Source organism: Alosa pseudoharengus, unplaced genomic scaffold (assembly GCF_046254945.1).
Source record: "Alosa pseudoharengus isolate Yale_2024_CS ecotype anadromous, Long Island Sound unplaced genomic scaffold, YU_APseudo_1.1 YU_APseudo_1.1_scf_10, whole genome shotgun sequence".
Taxonomy (NCBI): Eukaryota; Metazoa; Chordata; class Actinopteri; order Clupeiformes; family Clupeidae; genus Alosa; species Alosa pseudoharengus.
The window spans coordinates 14,978,332-14,997,649 of NW_027468565.1; the positions used below are offsets into that span (position 1 = coordinate 14,978,332).

At 38.9% G+C, this 19,318-nt stretch overlaps 1 protein-coding gene across 1 annotated transcript in view; it reads left to right on the top strand.

The window, feature by feature from the left end:
• Positions 1–613: 613 nt before the first annotated feature.
• The window catches only part of tasor2 (transcription activation suppressor family member 2), a 47,992-nt gene continuing 29,287 nt past the window's right edge, over positions 614–19,318 (top strand). The window contains exons 1-6 of the mRNA XM_076264938.1: positions 614–1,086; positions 4,346–4,494; positions 12,500–12,595; positions 13,248–13,320; positions 16,608–16,699; positions 18,505–18,642. Coding sequence (XP_076121053.1) covers positions 1,059–1,086; positions 4,346–4,494; positions 12,500–12,595; positions 13,248–13,320; positions 16,608–16,699; positions 18,505–18,642 — 576 coding nt within the window. The 5' untranslated portion in view covers positions 614–1,058. The remainder of the gene's footprint in view (positions 1,087–4,345; positions 4,495–12,499; positions 12,596–13,247; positions 13,321–16,607; positions 16,700–18,504; positions 18,643–19,318) is intronic.

Here is a 19,318-nt window from a genome sequence, read left to right on the forward strand (position 1 = left end):
GCTGAAGGTCAAGAGAATAGAACGTTCTAGGAAGGTGAAGGCTTGTAGCCTAGAAATCTAGACGCACCCTAGCGGCAGCAAATTACATTTATTGTAATTACATTTGCTGCCAGGGCTAGAAGGCTTGCTAAAGGTTGCACAAAATTAAACCTTTAGAAGACATCCCAGTAACCTTAAGGGAACATTTCCTGAATATTACCTGTTTATTGGGTTGTGTGAAATGAAGGACTCCGTCCTTTGTAGAATTTGAAGGATACTTGACATTGGAAGACTCGATGACGTAGCCTACACCTTACTGAAAAAGCAGCCCCGAAGAATTTTTTAATTTGCTGTCAGAGCTGTTATCAGGCAGTGCTGGTGTGCCCAAGTCATGTAGCCGATTAAAGACTGACAATTTGAAAAGATAATAAAAAAAATTTTAGGCAATTTCAGCAGGCTCTGGAAAATATTTGTAAATGTGTAAAGAAGGAGAAGAATGTTTTCGTAGCTGCGCTTGCATCAACAACAGTGTGTTCTCTCTGCACAACCGGTTATGTTGAAACGTTTTGTCGGGCTGATAGATAGCCTATGGGCTGAACTCAGCCTTGATTCCACTGACTGCTGTTGGCACGCCTATCTGACAGAACGCAGCAACGCAACAACCAAGCGACTTACATTGAGGAAGTTACAAAATGGCAGTTAAGCACTTCCTAACTTTCTGTTTCTTACCTGGCAAGTTAGGTTTCGTTTAAAGTTCGTAGCGAAACATAGGCTAATCGAATGTCCTTAACGAGGAAAATATAGTCAATGTAGAAATATTATGACAATATTAGCAAAAACTCAAGTGTTCCATAAAAATGTTGATGACTTCTCGCTTCCTGGTTGCAACATATTTTTCCAAGAACAACCCTGCAAGTGAAGTGAGACAAACGGAATACGCTTTCAACAATTCACTAAAAGCTACTGATCCACAATATTTTGGATTACTATTTGCTGTAGTCTAGTTGCTGACAGATTCTTCAGATGTTTTTCAACAGAATAAAACGGACTGACCAGAAACTCAGCTAACCAGACTAATCATGGAAAATGATATCGGATCGAGAGAAGGTGACTATGATCCTCTCCATTTCAGATGTCTCTTACGAAATGGCAGATTTCTATTCTTTTTATTATTGCGTTTATCACATGATTGGCTCAGTTCGAAGCATAAGCCAGAACGTAGTGTGCTACTTGGCTGCTCGCACTAGCACAACTCGCACATGGGTTTTTGACAAAACTAAACATCAAGTTGACAGGCCAATGACTCCAGTAACGCTACAGTTAACGTGCACAGGTTGCGTTGGGGGGGGGGAAACTCTGCCATAGCTAGGCTAAATTATTTCATCTTGAAAGTAACGTAGCTTTATTCAGCCATATGTCCGAGTTATAGCTGCACACTTTGGACTATATAGTATCTAATATTAAACAAATAATAATAGCCTAAGATGTTTGAAGACCTAGGGAAAAACCATGTGTAACCTTGTCGCACCTTGGGGTGCAATTGACCTACCTAAGTGTTATAAATATGCAATAACGAAACGTAAATCAGCATTATGTCAAAAAAATGTAGAACAGAATATGTAACAGTAGCCTAGTTCACGAGTTTTTTAAATGTAGGCCTTACCTCTCATGGAAGCGTAGGCTATGCCTTATCCTTTGTTGAGGCCTTCCTTTCCTGCCTTCATGCTTATCTGGATATTAAAAAGGCAGGGATGGCAGCCAGAACAGTTTTTTGGTATTTTAGTTTGCCTGTTTTTAAAATTATGAAAGCTAATTAATGATATGATTGCATTGTAGGCCTATATTTGTTTGTGTGTGTGTGTGGGGGGGATTGCACTGCTTTGGTTATTATTGTTCAGTGACACATTTTTCACTAATTCACCTAGCTTGTTACATTACATTAGGCAAAGGGACATGCCAACTTTTTTAATAATGTAGGTTGCTCAAATGGCCAACCTAAGACTATTGTTTCACTTTAAGAGCACACTTATGGGCCCAGAAAAAACTAATGTTGGGAACTCATATTTCGAAGATTCCATTGTATTTCATGTTTTCACCGAATCCATAGATAATCCAATTAAGGTTTAGGGTGACTTTCTTATTGGCTGTTTGATGTGTTTGATTTCTAGTTGATGTATTCAGCATATTCTTTCTCTGTTACAGTACCCCAAGGTACAGTTCTTGGTCCTACATGAACTAACCTACCTCTACTTGGGCCCAGTCAACCATGTAGTTTTTTTTATTGTTACCTGATGATTTAGACAGCAACTACCTGTCCTTCCCACTAGTTTGGGTTTACATTTCTGCATGTCTCACAGATTATTCCATCTCAGTTGAAGGAACAGTTTCTCCTTCTTAAACTCTAAGCATTTAAGGTTAACCCTTTGCAGACTGTACGGAACGTTACATTTTTCCAGATACCCTTGTGGCACAAAAAGTCATATTGTGTGGTTATGTGGTAGAGATTAAATATACCCACCATTGTAATCAGGAGAAATAGCCCTTTAAATAGTATACAATATAATTAATATGTTTGAGGGGAACACACATCATTTTTCAAGAATATCTTCAAAATTCAACCCCAAAACCCACGAAAATATCCGTTTGTTGTAGATAGAGAAAATTACGGTGTATGACAGATGCATACTTACTATACTCTGAAGAGGCTAAAATGAATTGTGGGGAGAAAGAGAAATGGTGCCTGCCTCTCCGTGTGCTTCATTCTACTATTAAAACAAGAGTAAAGAGACACTGACACGTGTTAGGTTTACAGATTTTTTAAAGATTTTTAAAAAATTTTTTTATTAGGGCTGTCAAAATAACTGATTAATTTCGATTAATTAATTTGAGAAAGAATAACTGATTAAAAAAATTAGTGCAGATTAATCGATTCTGTATGACCTTTGACCCCGAGCCTTGTATGTGAAAAAAAAACTTCTTCCCAAAGCAGTTTTGAATTTGTTTCCTCAGTATATTAGGTCATATCATAGATTATTATGGCCATTATTTGAACAGTGAAAATAATAATAAAAGAGTTTTTGAGCTTTAATGTCACTAATGCTGATTATTCAATGATTCATTTGAATTTAAATATTTGAAATACTTTCACAGCAAAAATGATAAATGCAATTCATTTAGATTAATTAATCACAGAGTATGTAATTAATTAGATTAATTTTTTTAATCGATTGACAGCCCTATTTTTTATTTATAAATGTCTCAAACAATTTCAGTAATAACCAGGAACAACAACCTCAGGTAAAAAACATAAACATAAACATCACATGGTGCCCTCAAAAATCCTTGATTTTTGCTCTGTTTCAAACCTCTCCGGTGAAATTTCACCAAATTAAGATTCAAATATCATCCTAGCAACAATCTGGACACTGTCCCTAGCAAAATCCTCGATGCTAACGCCACATACATACCAGATCTGTGGTGTGTGCATTCTGTCAATTTTGTGGCATGTCTGTGTGTGTGCAGGTTCTTCTCAGCCTAGCAGATGATTGGGTGTAAATGCTATTGGGATTGATGTGTCTGTCTAGGACAGAGAAGCATTATGCTTTCTGCCTGACATGGGACCTGACAGGGAATGGTAAACCAAACTCAAAATAAAGAAATTGACAAATAAGAAAATTAGAAATGTAAAATGCAAACAAACTATTATCACTATAATTCCTGTCATTATTGTATCAATATGTGCACAGTTGGGCACTCACACAACATGGTTACCCAGTTGAGGATGATTGGAGATTACTCTCCACCTCTAGCACATCTTCCTCATCTTCCTCTTCATCCAGAAGCTACATATCTTCCATGTTCATGCCGTCGTAGTCCTTGAGCTCATGTTTGCTAATGACCCTGAGCTTATCAGCAGTCGGCTGTGTTGTCCCTTTGAGTAACTCCATCAGTTGGGCCTATGGGTCTTCTCTCCCTTCATCTAAAATAATGAGAGGAAAAAAAACACAAGCCTGATAGTGAATAGGTTGTTTGGTTTTATTATACATCACATCCACATAATCTTAAGCACCACCAACCATGACCCTTTTCACAATAAGTATTGTCACTGGAGGATTCACAGATTGCTTGGAGAAGTAACATTACTCACTGCTAACTGTGTGTTATTCCCTTGGCTAAACCATGCATAGCATACCAACTTGCAAGCCAACGTTGATTCATGAACACGAGGAAGGAGATATGACAGAAAACATCTAGACAGCATATGCACAATAGTGCTTCATCAAGGCACCCAAAACACTAACCTTGTTGCCTGTGCTCCAAACCAACAGTAACATTTGTAATGCCATCCATTAATTTCTCTCACCAGATCTTTTGGAACCAGTGCTTCCAGGTTCAGCGATATTTGATGACAGTATTCTACCACCCCTGCATAACTCTTATCTGTATGAGGAGTCTAGAAACTCATTCATTTACAGTTGTGCACATCTGATAAATAATGACATCTTGCAGAAAAGAGTAAGTACTTTCCATTCCATATCCATTACGAGAAAGTGACATGATCTGGGTTGGTTGATTAAGTGTGATGCAATGGATAAAATTGCTTTTACTGCTGGTTCAAAGATGAAAAGGACTTCCCCAAGTATCAGATGATTACAAGTAGAGCTGTCCCAAACGATTTTTCGATTAGTCGACTAATCTAACGATTAATTTTTTCGATTAATTTAATGATTAATTTGTCCATTAGCGATTATTTTTCAATTCCCAAATATCAGAAAGTTTCTCATTAATATTTCATTCATTTTTTTGCATTAACCTTTTTGTCATGTGTGAGGTGATGAGGGCTAGTTATTTTAGGGTGCAGCATCAGCATGTCGTATCAGACAGAATAGCCAGACATGAGATATGTACGATACCAGGGTTGTATGTTAACATTTTTGCACAAGGTGAATAGATTTAGCCTAGAAATCTAGACGCACCTTAGCGGCAGCAAATTACATTTTGTCAGCAAATTACATTTGCTGCCAGGGCTAGTCTAGCAACTCCGTTTGCTTGTGAGCTCGAAAAATAAAACTTCTATCAGGCCAATCAAATCGTGTATAGAGTCGTTAGGCGGGCTTAACATAATGGTTGATGGCAGAGTTGCAACGGTTTGGCTTGAATTCCCTGCTACTTGAAAACAAATAAGATAATGTTGCTGTTGGCGAACACTGACACGAGTTAAGCTTTTATTAAGTTGGCAAAAGTTTGAACTAGCCAACTCATAGCGCTGTCCTATTGTGTGCAGAGGGAATTTGAAGGAATTTTACTGTCATTGTACACTACCAGTAGCCTAAAACGAAATGCAGCTGTTGTCTACATCTAACCAATGGTGCAAATGAGTAGGTTTATGTCCAAAAGGCCATCCATGAAATGTGTCACTAGACTGTTCCATAAACTAGTTGAAGGTCTGTGGCTAAAGTCCCTAATGAAAAAGTTTTTTTTTTTCTTTTTCGGAACCTTTAGCGTTCTTGTTTAGGCTAATTAAGCACTAGACCCAGTAAGCCAGACTAGTGTTATGTTGCGCATGAATCATGAACTGGGTTCAAATTTGACAGATAGAAGCGAACATTGTCAGCGGACTTTTGTCTTTGACGTTTTAACTGAATGGTGGTGTCTGGGTTTTCAGTTTGTTTTAAACTAAAAAAGCAAAGGGACAAGGCGATTGTCAAAGACGTTTACAGAGATCTGAAGAATGCACCTCGTCCCGTAAGATACTTTCGCTTTAGGCAAAACACTTGATGGGCTCGGGAGAATAATTCGCAAGCTGTTGTAGGATTGTTTGGATAGCCTACTATGTACACACATGTGGGCATGCCTTTTTTTTATCGCGTAGACTATTACGACCAAGTTGGAATCAAAGCACATCGATTCTCCTCTCACGTAGGCTACCCTACACACGCACTTCAAACAAACAAACAAGCGTCTTATTCTCACACATGTATAGCCATAGGAAAAACACACTAGTGTTCCGTTGGTAGCCTAATGATTAACCTATGATTAGGCCCAATTCACACCAAAGATTTGCGATGAGATAAGCTGCAACATTCTATAAACCAGCAACTTGCTGCAACATTTTAAAACCTTGCAACTGTGACTAGGCATGGTGAATGTTTTGCGACGGCTTGCAACGTCAGGCAACATCTAATTCACAGTGCTGCAACTCCTTTCCGCAACGGTTTTGTCTCATTGCGAATCTTTGTTGTGAATTGGGCCTTAATCATCCATTGCAAAGAATGTTTTTTGTAGCACGTGCAACAAATATGTTTAGCTACAACCCTGGATACATGTCTCAAAGTGTGCTCTAGAATCTTTGGCTTAAATCGGGATGAAGGCTAGATCATTATGGGTGCATTAATAAATCTACGTTGCGAATAGTCGATGCAGATTATTTGCGTCGACGAATTTATGTAATTGATTACGTCGACTACATTGACTAATCATCCCAGCTATGCAACTTTGAATTTTAGTCTATTTCTGGATACTGTGTCATTTTAAATTTAATGAGCAAAAAAGTCTATCATGCATTTTACCACAAAAATCATGCCATGTATATTAAAAGCAAAACTATTTAGATGATGTATTATAAGACACCCCCAATAATTGTCATATGTTATCCTTTCAAATGCTAGGTTTTACCCACTTTTTTTGTCTTCTACATGGAATCTTACAACTAGATTTCTAGGCTAACAACAAACTACATCATACTATAGTATATAGATCATTTACCCCACCAGGTGAAATATTTATCTATTTGTTTGTATGTGTGGTGTGTGTGTGTGTGTGTGTGTGTGTGTGTGTGTGTGTGTGTGAGAGAGAGAGAGAGAGAGAGAGAGAGATCCATTGCCTTTTGTGGCTTTCTTTCTGCATTTGTCTACTGTCTTTGAGGCATCTTGCACTGCATAATTCAATATCATGATTTATAAAACAAAACACAATTTAACTTTGTAAAAACCAACCTGAATTGACATGAATCTAGCTTTTAGTCAGTTTTATAGCTGTAGTTCAGCTGTTGTTCAGTTGTTCAGCTTTGAATCAGAAAATATAGTTTAAAATTATAGCAATAATTATAGCAATTATATACAGTAACCTCCAGAATTATTGGCACCTCGGTTAAAGTTGACTAAAAACTGGTATAAAAAAACAATCTGTTGGTGATTTATTGTAATCTCACAATGAAAGAAATTAGGAAAAATCCAACCTTGAAGGGAAGCAAATTTATGATAAGGGGACTGAGATGGCAATGTCTAAAGCATGATTTTGTGTTCAGCAAACAATATCTGTTTTGATCGATCTGGACATTTGCTTTGGTTCATTGACCTGATGAATGATCCAATCATGACCAACTTTTAGTGTCTTGGCAGAGATTGGCAGATTTCCTTTGAAAATGTTCAGGTTTTTCTTGGTGTTCATGACCCTTAATTAGGTTCTCAAGGCCTTTGGGAATAAAAACAGCCCCACAATAGCACAGCCCCTCCACCATAATTCTCATTAGGCATGGGGTTCTTTTCAGTATAGCCATTCTTCTATGTACACCAAACACATCTAAAGTTTCTAGCCAAAGAGCTCAATTTTCATTTCATCTGACAATAGACCACACTTCCAGATAAAGTCACTGTACCATTCAGTAACTGCTGCCGTTTACATTAATAGTTAAATGGCTGGACAGGCTTTTACCTGCATGCCCTCTAAATAAGCTATTAGCAGTGAGGTCACTTTTGAAGATTCTTTTGGGGACTTGGTGACCCCAAGATGATACATCATCGGTTTAATACCGCTATTATCTGGCCCTATAACCCAGAAACCCCCATTCAACCCCATCTTCAACCTTTACAATTTATCTTCATTCACTTACATAAACATACTGTCTACTGTTTTAGCCAAAATTGTGCAAAGTAACGAGGCATCATACAGCCCCCTCTGATTGGACAGACAGTCTATCAGTCAATCCCCATCAACAACCATTTCCATTGATTCAAAGGGCCAACATGTAAAAATAGACACCAATTTTGCAACAAACCAGTCTGAAATAAGCATGAGAAATCTTACCTTACTTTGCCTGGACTACATGAAAAAATTCATTTCTTGAATTTCCCCTAGGGATCAATAAAGTATATCTATCTATCTATCTATCTATCGATCATGCATGGGATATCATAGGCCTAATGTTTGTTTGTGGCAATGCAAGGGATTAGGCCTACGACAGTGTTTTTCAACCACTGTGCCGGGGCACACTAGTGTGCCGTGAGAGATCATCAGGTGTGCCGCAGAAAATTACCCAAATGTCACTCACTGGTCCAGAAAAGCAACTGTTGCATCAAAAAATTTAGTTAAAAATGATGTTAATTGCAACTTTGAGGGCATTTCCACCCTTTATCTAAAAAAAAGCACAATTTTGCTGTCCATGGGCTAAAAGTGTGTTAATTATAAAGTGTGTTTTTAATCACACCAGCACACCAGTTTCTCCTTTTAATTCTGAATCCATACATACCTCATATGTTAAAATTGGATAATCTAATGAAAAGTTGTAGCAGTTTATATATTTTACTGCGTCCCCCAGAGGCCATTTTTTATATGTGTGTTTCACACTCGGACTCAAATTGTTCTATAGACCCTAAACTTCAACTTGGAAGTGAAAACCAAACTTTAACACAAATTTGAAATGACTGAGCCTTAAACAACCCCACTAGACGCACCCCGTGCTTTAAAGACAGTAAACAGCTGGCGTGCATGAATACTGCTAGACATGAATGTTCCGGTCTGCTTTGATGCACGGAATTTATCGTGTGGTTTTCCTAACCCCCATTTGGTAAATAGATTATCACGGTCGATTAGTAGCCTATAGCAGAGAAGCTATGCCACCTTCATCAAAACCTATGACAAAGCTATAGCAATGTTATGTCATTAAATACGATAAACAGTGATTCTGGAACAGATCTACGTCTTCCTTATCCCGTTAATAAACATATTACAGTATGTAACCATATATATATTGTTTAATTATTATTAAATATATCTGTAAATATAGAAATTAGATGCTAAAATGTTTCTATTCAGTGAGTCTTGGAGGTGGGGTATTCCCAAATGGTCAGTCCCACTCACTGAAGAAGGTATAGCCCATTCCCTCTGATAGTCCTTTCATCAAGGAGCCTGATTTTACTCAGAGCAGCAGTGTCAATGTTATAGAGACTCAGCTCAGCTGCAACCAGGGCTGTACACCGCCAATTCCTTGCTTTTCTGTCGTGGTGTGCTCCCTTAGCCTTTCCTCAATAGGCCTACCCACAAGTCAGTTTACCCATAGTTGGCACTGTGATTGACAGACATCAGGATGTGTCCACACAGCATCTCTGGAGCTCACTGCTGTTCCTGCAGTTTTGCCTGGGCTGGACTGCAAAGTACCCAGTGGCCCTGAGGTGGCACTGCAGGCGTCTTGATGGTGGAGAGGCTATGTTTTGGCAGGAGAGATCTGCTCACTCGACCAATGAGGGGGGTAGCCAGCGATGGTAGCAAGGCCGCTAAAAGGATTGAAACAGTACCTCATTTTTGAAAATTGGGCACAAGGATCAAAAGTTATCTGCATCAACGCAACATCCAATAAGCCAAAACACATAAATAAAGTGGTTGCTTTGCTGGTTGCTAGGGTAATCATGCTGGTTGCTAGGGTCACATTATACTGGTGGTTGCTAGGTTGTTGCTAGGGTAACTAGGGTGTTGCTAGGGTACATATGGTGGTTGCTATGCAAAATAATGCGGTTGCTAGGGTAATCATGGTTGCTATGGTGGTTGCTAGGTTGTTGCTAGGGTAACTAAGATGGTGGTAACTAAGATTAAGATTGGCTTAGAAATTCTCATTTACATCTACACAGCTGAAGTCGACTCTCCATATGTGCGCCATTTTAAAATAACGGTGGCCAGCAAGGGACATGCGAAATACAGTTCAGTCTTTGGCGTTTGCATGCTAGAAAAAAACATTAGCTTGGATTCATCTGCAGAATTTCCCCTACATTCAGCAATGTAAGTTACGAACCCATTTTCTACAAGTCACATGTCTTCCTAACATTCCGACATTGAAATTGTATTTGCACAGTCCAGGTTATAGGAGGGTGAAGTCCCGATTACCACTCAGCTTCTATCTGGGACTTTAGCCAAATGCACAAAATACAAGCCTTACAGTGAAAGACGGATATCTTCTGATCCTATAACTATAATGAAAGAAATGGTTTATTTTAACATAGTGGAGAAGGACACATTTGGCCCTTCAATGCTGTAGCCTCGCAAAAATATTAGAGCTAAAATTTCCTAGTCGTAACAATAATAATTCATTAGGACTATTTTCTGCTAAAAATTTCATATTGTACGGTCAATGTAGGCTAAACTGCAAGACATGTAAAAAAAGACAATTACACATTCACATGTCACAATCACGAATTATTTAAACAACACGGTAGTTTCACATAGACTAATAAGTCTTTTATTTGTTGCACTCTCTGGCTAACAGCCTTTAAAGTAGCCTACATATACATCAACTCTAGGCTCAATTTAATTTCCAGGGAAAGGTGATATCGTCCATCGGCACAATTCTTATATTTTGACATGTATCTCACCACAGCAATCTCATAGCTCTACATGCATTTCATTTGTGTGTAGGGCTGACTGTCCTGAATCTGGCAATATAATTGCCATGTTGGAGGGATACTCTGGGGTTGAGCAATCTACAGAAATATGTGGTGTGTGATTTACGGAAATAAATGCCATTTTTTATTTAGTAATGAAAAATGACCTTTCTGCGCTCCATATCTAGGACACGAACTGATCTGACCTGACTTGACCCGAGTTTGCGTGTTAGCCTGTGTGTACTGTGCATTCATAATGATTCTCAACTTTTTACTGCATTGCCATAAACAAAGTAAAGGCAAAAAAGGTGTTCTTTGTTGAAAAAATTGGGATGCAATGTGAGCCTTGAATTGGATGCCATGCAGGAATTTGCTAGGATCTCAAAACCGGATTATGAACATGCTTTGCCATAGAGAAACACACGATATCGTTGGATTATAAACATGCTTTGCCACAAAAACGTGGGGTAAGTCCAGCTATATGAAGTTATTATTTTGCTGTCACTTCGTCTGTTTCATAACCCAGAAGGATGTACTTGGTATCAAATGATAGCTCTGTGTCTCCTCTTTCATCTGACATGCGTGGCATATCTATCCGATCACGGGTCCGTGAGTAATTTAAACGAGAGTAATGGGTGTGCAGCGTTGGTTTGTGTACATAACGTTATTATTTTGCAGTCACTTCGTCTGTTTTTATAAGCCAGAAGGATCGATATACATGATACCAATGAATAGCACTGTGTCTCCTCTTTCATCTGATATGCAGTATAGTATATATAAGTATATATACTTTTTTGATCCCGTGAGGGAAATTTGGTCTCTGCATTTAACCCAATCAGTAAATTAGTGAAACACACTCAGCACACAGTGAACACAGTGAGGTGAAGCACACACTAATCCCGGCGCAGTGAGCTGCCTGCTTCAACGGCGGCGCTCGGAGAGTGCTAACCAGTGGGCCACGGCTGCCCAATACTTGGGCATATCTATATGCTTGCCATATCTATGCGATCACGTGTTCGCAAGTAATTCAAACGAGAGTGATGGGTGCGCAGGTGAACGCAGAGAAGTATAGGCTGTAAATATGATGCAATTTAATTTAATTTCATGATTTTTTTTTAATTTTCATACTTGACCGTACAGACAAGTGCGTGGTTTCGTTGGAAAGCCCCACTTCTGCCCTGTCACACTATAAAGGTTTCATCTCGCTGCGATAAACAGTTCCGGACAAATGTGACAGAGAAGAAAGGGTGTGTTTTTTGACGCACTTTGCGTCAATCAGGTTCTAAGGGTTAAGTGAACAAGCGGTAGCATTTTTATATATCACATTACCATAGTCTAAAACTGACATGAAAACTGCTTCAACAACTTGTTTCCTACTTTCCATAGGGAGGCTGGCTTTGTTTCTGTAGAAGAAACCTATTTTTTTCTCAGTGTTTTTGCTAGGATGGCTATATGGTAGTTAAGTGAAAATAAGTGAATGGAATAATAATATGTACACTTAAGAAGAACAATAATGGCACTAGCATTTCTACAATACTGCACTAGATGCACTACACACACACACATACACAAACACAGGCTCACACTCTCTGTCTCTGTTTCTCTCTCTCTCTCTCTCTCTCTCTCACGTACACACACATACACACACACACCACATGTGAGTGCATTATTGAATGATAACATGTCATGGGTGTTGGAACCGTAGGTCCTGAGGGCCCGTCATCGCCGCTTGCAGCTATATTTTAGAAATTGTTTTCTGCAAAAATGATTAATAAGCCATTTTCTTTGCAACATTACATCAAGGATTGCAACATGTTGTCTAGTAGTAGTCTATGTCTGTCTGGAAATAAACGAGTGACATGTTTCTGCAGTATACTACCTTCCGAGTGGAGAAGAAAGAGAGTGGTTACACCGAGGAGGAACTCGAGGAGTCGTTTGGTTTCTTGTTGTTTGAGGATGAAAGCAAGGTATACACTGTAAAAAAACTGCTTATTTAATCAAATTTAACCAATCTGATATCAAGATCAAAAAATCGTTGGTATTGTTTTCAGTATAAAGAGACTTACCTAGCACTTTCTCGTAAAATCATTTGACTTAATTTAAGAAGAGTTCATCCTGAAAACAAGCAAATTTAGGTTACACTTTACTTGACAGTATCGACATAAGAGTGACATGACACTGTCATGAACGTGTCGTAAACAAGTCATAAACGTTTATGACATAACGCTTCTATTATTAAGTGACATTCGTTTTTTTTCATAACAAGTTAGGGTTAAAGTTAGGGTTAGAGGCATGTCACTCTTATGTCGATACTGTCAAGTAAAGTGTTACCCAAATTTGTTTGGCAGTGCCTTAAGCAAACTTGTCCTAAAAACAAGCAAATTTGTCTTGATAAGACAGTTTTCTTAAATGAAGTCAATGATCTTTCGAACGCCCTGTAAGTCTTAATTATTTAAGTCTCAATTCAGTCGTAATTCATACTTAAAACAATACCAAATAGATTTTGTATCTTAATATAAGATTAATAATACTTGGTTAGTTTTAATTTTTTGCAGTGTGGAAAATTACTTGTAAAATATCATGGTATGTAATTTTAAGATTGTTTTGATCCATTTTCAGGCAAACACACTTGGGGATAGCGGTTTACTCACTGGACACAGTTCATGCTCTACGCTTGGAGATCCTTCAAAGGGTAAAGGGATAACCCACTGTATACATTTACCATGTCATTGACGGTTTCAATTTGAATAGGCATGTGTGTCTGATTTTTGAATGGATAATACCACAGTAGGTCCAATTTAAGCTCATGTGTTTTCTCTCCAAGGATGTACAAAGAAGAAACACACACACACACACACACACAAGCAAAATAGAGAACAGTGGAATAAGGGCACATGTATAGATCATGCGCATTAGTTTGAATTTCTCCTTAAGGCAGGTGTTGCCAAGATGTTTTGCTTTGCAGGTTAAACAGTGATATAATGGTCAAAGTCCACAGAGATTTTGCTGGTTTACATATTGCTGTTAACTATTAGTGGGATTCTGTTTGTTTAAGTGGAGTGGATCAGACAAGACCCTAATCTGTTATTGTCAGATTAGAATGGTACACTGTGTCTGCATCATCAAAGATTTACAAGATGTTTTACAGTTTCACATTTTCTAATTATACACTGTTACTGAACAGTCCCATGGCCCTGAGTTTGGCAGCGATGTCATAGAGCATGCGTAGTATTATACGAGAGAATTGCCAGAGAATTGCCAGGGGAAGGCGTGATCAGATGCAATAAGTGGGTGGGGCCAGGTTGGATTCAGTTAATGAAAGGTTTAATTAAAGCTGACAATCAATGTAAATGTCTGTGTTGATAGAATAGTGTTAAAACCACCCTTGCATCGCATTGCAATAGTTATACCCTGAAGTTAGTAGTAGGCATATAAGCAACAGCAGTGGCGGACTGATATTACCTAGGCTACTACTAGGTATCCCGATTGGAGTGCGCTTCTCTATTTACTTTTCTGCGCAGTACTACTAATCGGAGCAAGTATAATTCTGCCGCTGCTAAGAAACTAGTCCCTCAAAATGTAATACGATCATTGAAATGCAAAGATAGAATAATGTTAGAAATAAAACTATCAACACAGACATTTACATCGATAGTCTGGCGTTATAATTTATTTGCCTCGGGTGTACTGTGGAGTGGGTAAGGGTGAAATGTTTTTAGTGGCAGGCTAACACATACTAAAGACGCTAGCCTAGCACCTGCGAACTCTGCAACTAGAAGGACTGGATGAAACGTGTTGAAAACGGTCTCCACTGATAAATATCACACTTGCTAACTTGTGTTGAAGTTGCCCCTGTCAGAAGAATGTGTAAGGTCCTGTTTTTCTGGTTTCTTATGTACTTTACTGCGTGGGTGGTACTCAGAACTGAATTTAAGGGCACTGAAAAAGGGATTTGCATTGACTAGCTGTGGCAAGCTCCCATCAAAATAACATGCAACTATGCATTTTCAGACTTCGCACATTGTACCCTTGTCTTAAGTCTGTCATTGATGCGCCATGAAAGCGGTTACGTACTTTAGGAAGAGCTACTCCAAAATATGGGTGTTTCTTATGTAAACAACTCTTCCGCACTTTCTTACGACATTTTCATAAATCAAAGATTTATCTTTAATGTATAGGGTTAACGAGTTTGACATGACACAGTCATGAACGTGTCATAAACAAGTCATAAACGTTTATGACATAACGCTTCCGCTATAGAGTACCGAAGCCATGACGCAGCGTTGTCAAGGCAGCGATTTCACTGGATCTAAACAAATCAATCTACCATTAGAAATCACCATAGCGGTGGCTTTCTTAATATATTTCAATAATTTTACAACGTTTCTAAGACGTTAGTATATATTTTTTACACTGTAGGAATCACATATTACAACATATATTCATACCAACACAATCACATTCGTGACTACAGAGTTTTATTTTAGCATGGGTTTCCTCCGTAAAAGAGACCTGCATGTAACTTCACAGCATGCTGTTAAAATCCTTAAATTCACGGACGTGTTTTGGCTTTATTTTTTTGGCAAAAAACGTCACTCTTAACAGCCGCCAGTCTTTGAGAAGACGTGAAATATCCACTGGAATTTTGTTTCTTACTATTACACCTGCCAGGGAATCCGTGTTATGTGGCTAAGATGCTGCCTAGCAGGTGAAGCATGTTTAAATGGCTATAGCCTACATTTAAAACAATTTATTAGCTAGAAATTATGCCACATGTCTACATTCAATGCTATTTAAGCCACTTCGAAAATTTGTTTAGATCCAGTGATTCTGCCGTCATGGTATCGCTACGTCACACTTCGGGACTCAATTAAGTGACATTCGGTTTTTGTCATAACAAGTTAAGGTTAGGGTTAGGGCTAGGGTTAGAGTCAGGGTTGGGGTTAGGATTAGGATTAGGTGTTAGGTTTCATGTGTCATGACAGTGTCATGTGTTCACGACAGTGTCATGTCACTCTTATGTCGATACTGTCAAGTAAAGTGTTACCATGAGATTATATTCTTTGTTTTCATAACAGCCAAAATATAATAAGATTGTGGATCAGTCTTGTTCTGTATTTTTAAAAAAATCACGCCTCTTTCATAAGGTCACCTTGATTTAGAATTTATGCAATGTGGGTTGGCTAGCCGTACCACACGCATCTAAACTCTTATAAACTCTACCTTAAACTTCTCATGCATGTATTGAGACATGATGGGAGCCAATTTGATGTTACATCAACAGGCTACAATGCTGCAGTACAGATGACTTTGAAACAAATAGGCTTTAAATGTTTACTTTTGTAAGCTTCAGTCCTAAGAAGAATAATGATTAATCAAAACACAATTGATTAATCAGATTTGTTTTTAATTTCAATTGTAACACAAAGAAAATGTGATAGTTTTACAAATACAATACCGGTCAAAAGTTTGGGGTCACTTCCATTTCCATTTCACTCCATTATAGACAGAATACCAGCTGAGATCAGTTGCATTGTTTTTTAATCAGGACAGCAGTTTTCAGATTACATTATGTGCTTACAGAATTGCAAAAGGGTTTTTGACTGTTGGCTGATGTTTAATACAATATCTACATTGCCCATTATCAGCAACCATTCATCCAATATTCCAAAGGGACATTCTGTTTACTTATCTGATATAATTTTAAAAGGCTAACTGAGAAAACATTGGAGATAACCTTTTGTAATCTGAAAACTGTTGTCCTGATTGAAAAAAAACAATGCAACTGATCTCAGATGGTGTTCTGTCTATAATGGAGTGGAATGGACATTTCTGTGACCCCAAACTTTTGACCAATAGTGTATGTGACTACAGTAGGTGCTATATTTTGGTAGTAACTAGGTTAGATGAAGAATCTGATATTTCATGAAATACATATGTGGTAAAAATATTGATATCACAACATTCTTTGTTTGACAGGAGTGTATGTTTCAAAGTATTCAGACTGCCTGGATGTGAAACGATGGTACTGTGGGAAGTCTGGCTATATTGCTATAGTGAGACTTACAAAGGTAACTGTTTTTTTCTGTTGTTAAGCTTTACTGTTTTACACATTATGTCAGGGCTTAAAGGTGCCATGTGTAATGTCTGCCAAAAAATCAATTCATACTCCACATTCCATAAAAGATGGGGGCAGTATACCTCCAGAAAGTGAGTTGTTCTTCCCTAGAGTAATAACCGAGACACATGTATTGCAGTTTGGCCGGTGGTTATGTTGCCCGCATACTGCCTCCAATGGCCGAAACTGGTATTATGACACCTGTCGGGCTGTGGGTAGTAATTTAGTATGCTAATTCAGGTTGATATCCCTGCAGCACTATACCTTGTCATTTTTTAAATGACATCATCACCCTAATTTCTTCTTATTCTTTTGATGCGTGTAGCTCATTTTTTGGATACTTTTACCTCAATTCTTACACATGGCACCTTTAAAGCACATAAATGTCTGTGTCTGAAGTTATTGGACATTGGCTTACGCCTGAGTTCAGACACAGTGCCTGAAAACTACTAGAGGTCTGCGCGGCACAGATTTTTTCAGTCCCGCGCCTGCCCGCTCCCACAATATTCTGTCCCGCTCCTGCAATAATGTGTCATTGTTAGTCCCGCTCCCGCTTGCATCTGTAACATTAGGTCCCACTCCTGTCCGCAAAAGCCCGCAATAGGCCTATATGTAGGAGTGATATTCAGTTTTACAAAAGGAGCACTTGACACACACAACTGAAAAAGACTGCCAGATGTCTGATATGATTTTTAGTTTCTTGATTCTGAATAGGCTACTGTAACACAGCTATGCTAGTGAATCATCTGTTACTCCCGCACCCGCAAACACACCTCTCTCATCCCGCCCGCTCCGGCATAGAGCTTTCAAAACATGTCCCGTGCCGCACTCTTTTGTGTCACGACCCGTGGGTCCCGTGGTACTCTTGCGGGAGTGCAGACCTCTACTTTAAAGGAGAATTCCGGTGTGATATTGACCTAAAGTGTGTTGAAACATGATACCGAGTGTGAACGTATGTCTCATAGCCCATCTCGGCTTGTCCCCTGCACTCCAAAATCTGGCGCTAGTTAGCAGATGCTACCAACAGCTTTTTCAATGGTGGTGCTTCGGCATCGGGCTAGCCATGCAAATAAATCACTGTTTTACACCTTGTCTGCAAAAATAATTCCGTGGAAATGCATGGATTCCAGTTGCTGCTAAGAAACTGGAATCCATGCATTTCCACTGAATTATTTTTGGAATCTGATCCCTTATCATACCTGTTCATTCTTACTCGTCGCTCGACTTATCGTGACTAAATTCAAGATGGCTGCAAACGCTAAACTTCGTGAAGATACTGTCTGTATAAATCGTCTTGTAAGTAAACTACTCAATGTAGAGTAAAGTTCTCAATGTCTCGTTTTAAATGTCAGGGCCCTCGGAAGTCTACCAATGAAGTGTGGAGATACATTGAGCCTCGTAAATGGTGTAAAACAGTGATTTATTTGCATGGCTAGCCCGATGAAGAAGCACCACCATTGAAAAAGCTGTTGGTAGCATCGGCTAACTAGCGCCAGATTTTGGAGTGCAGGGGACAAGCCGAGATAGGCTATGAGACATACGTTCACACTCGGTATCATGTTTAGGTCAATATCACACCGGAATTCTCCCTTAAACCCTGCATTATGTTCATTATATAGAATACATTATTCTATGCTAATGTTGGTTTTTAACATGAAATATAAATAAACTTTTCCACAACTGTTTTGTATGTAGTGATTAGAACGAAATTGTGTGGTGATATGCATCTTTGGCTAACTATTCCTGTCTTGTCAAAAGGGCCGAGTGAAAGAAATGAGTGACAACTACACTGTGAACTTCACTCCTCCCACAGAAGGGTTTGACTGCCATGAGTCAGATCAACTCAGCACAGTCACAGCCACTACCAGCTCCTTTCTGGCATTTGAGAGAACTCAGGTATTTCAAAGAGCAATTGTAATGCATATACACAGCTCCAAAAAAATAAAGGAACACTTTCAGAACACATCAGATGTCAATGGGAAAAAACATCATCCTGGATATCTATACTGATATGGATTGGATAATGTTTTATGTGAAAGGATGCCACATTGTTTTTTTGCAAATGAAAATGATCGACCTACAGAAAGCTGAATTCAAAGACCCCCCCAAAAATCAAAGTGAAAAAATGATGCAGCAGACTACTGTAGTCCATTTTGCCTAAATTTCGTCACAGCAACTCAAAATGGTACTCAGTAGTTCATATGACCCCCACATGCTTGACGACGTTAGAACATGCTCCTAATGAGACGGTGGATGATGTCCTAGGAGATCTGCTCCCAAATGTGGGCACGCCCATCACTGAGCTCCTTGACAGTCTGTGGTGCAACCCCTGGTGTTGGATGGACCAAAACATAATGTTCCAGAGGTGTTCTATCGGATTTAAGTCCGTGGAGTGTGGGGGACAGTCAATGGTATCAATTCCTTCATCCTTCAGGAACTGCCTGCACACCCCTGCCACCCCTGTGGCCGACCATTGTTGTGCACCAGGAGGAACCCAGGGCCCACTGCACCAGTGCAGGGTCAGACAATGGGTCGGAAAATTTCATCCTGATACTTAAGAGCAGTGAGAGTG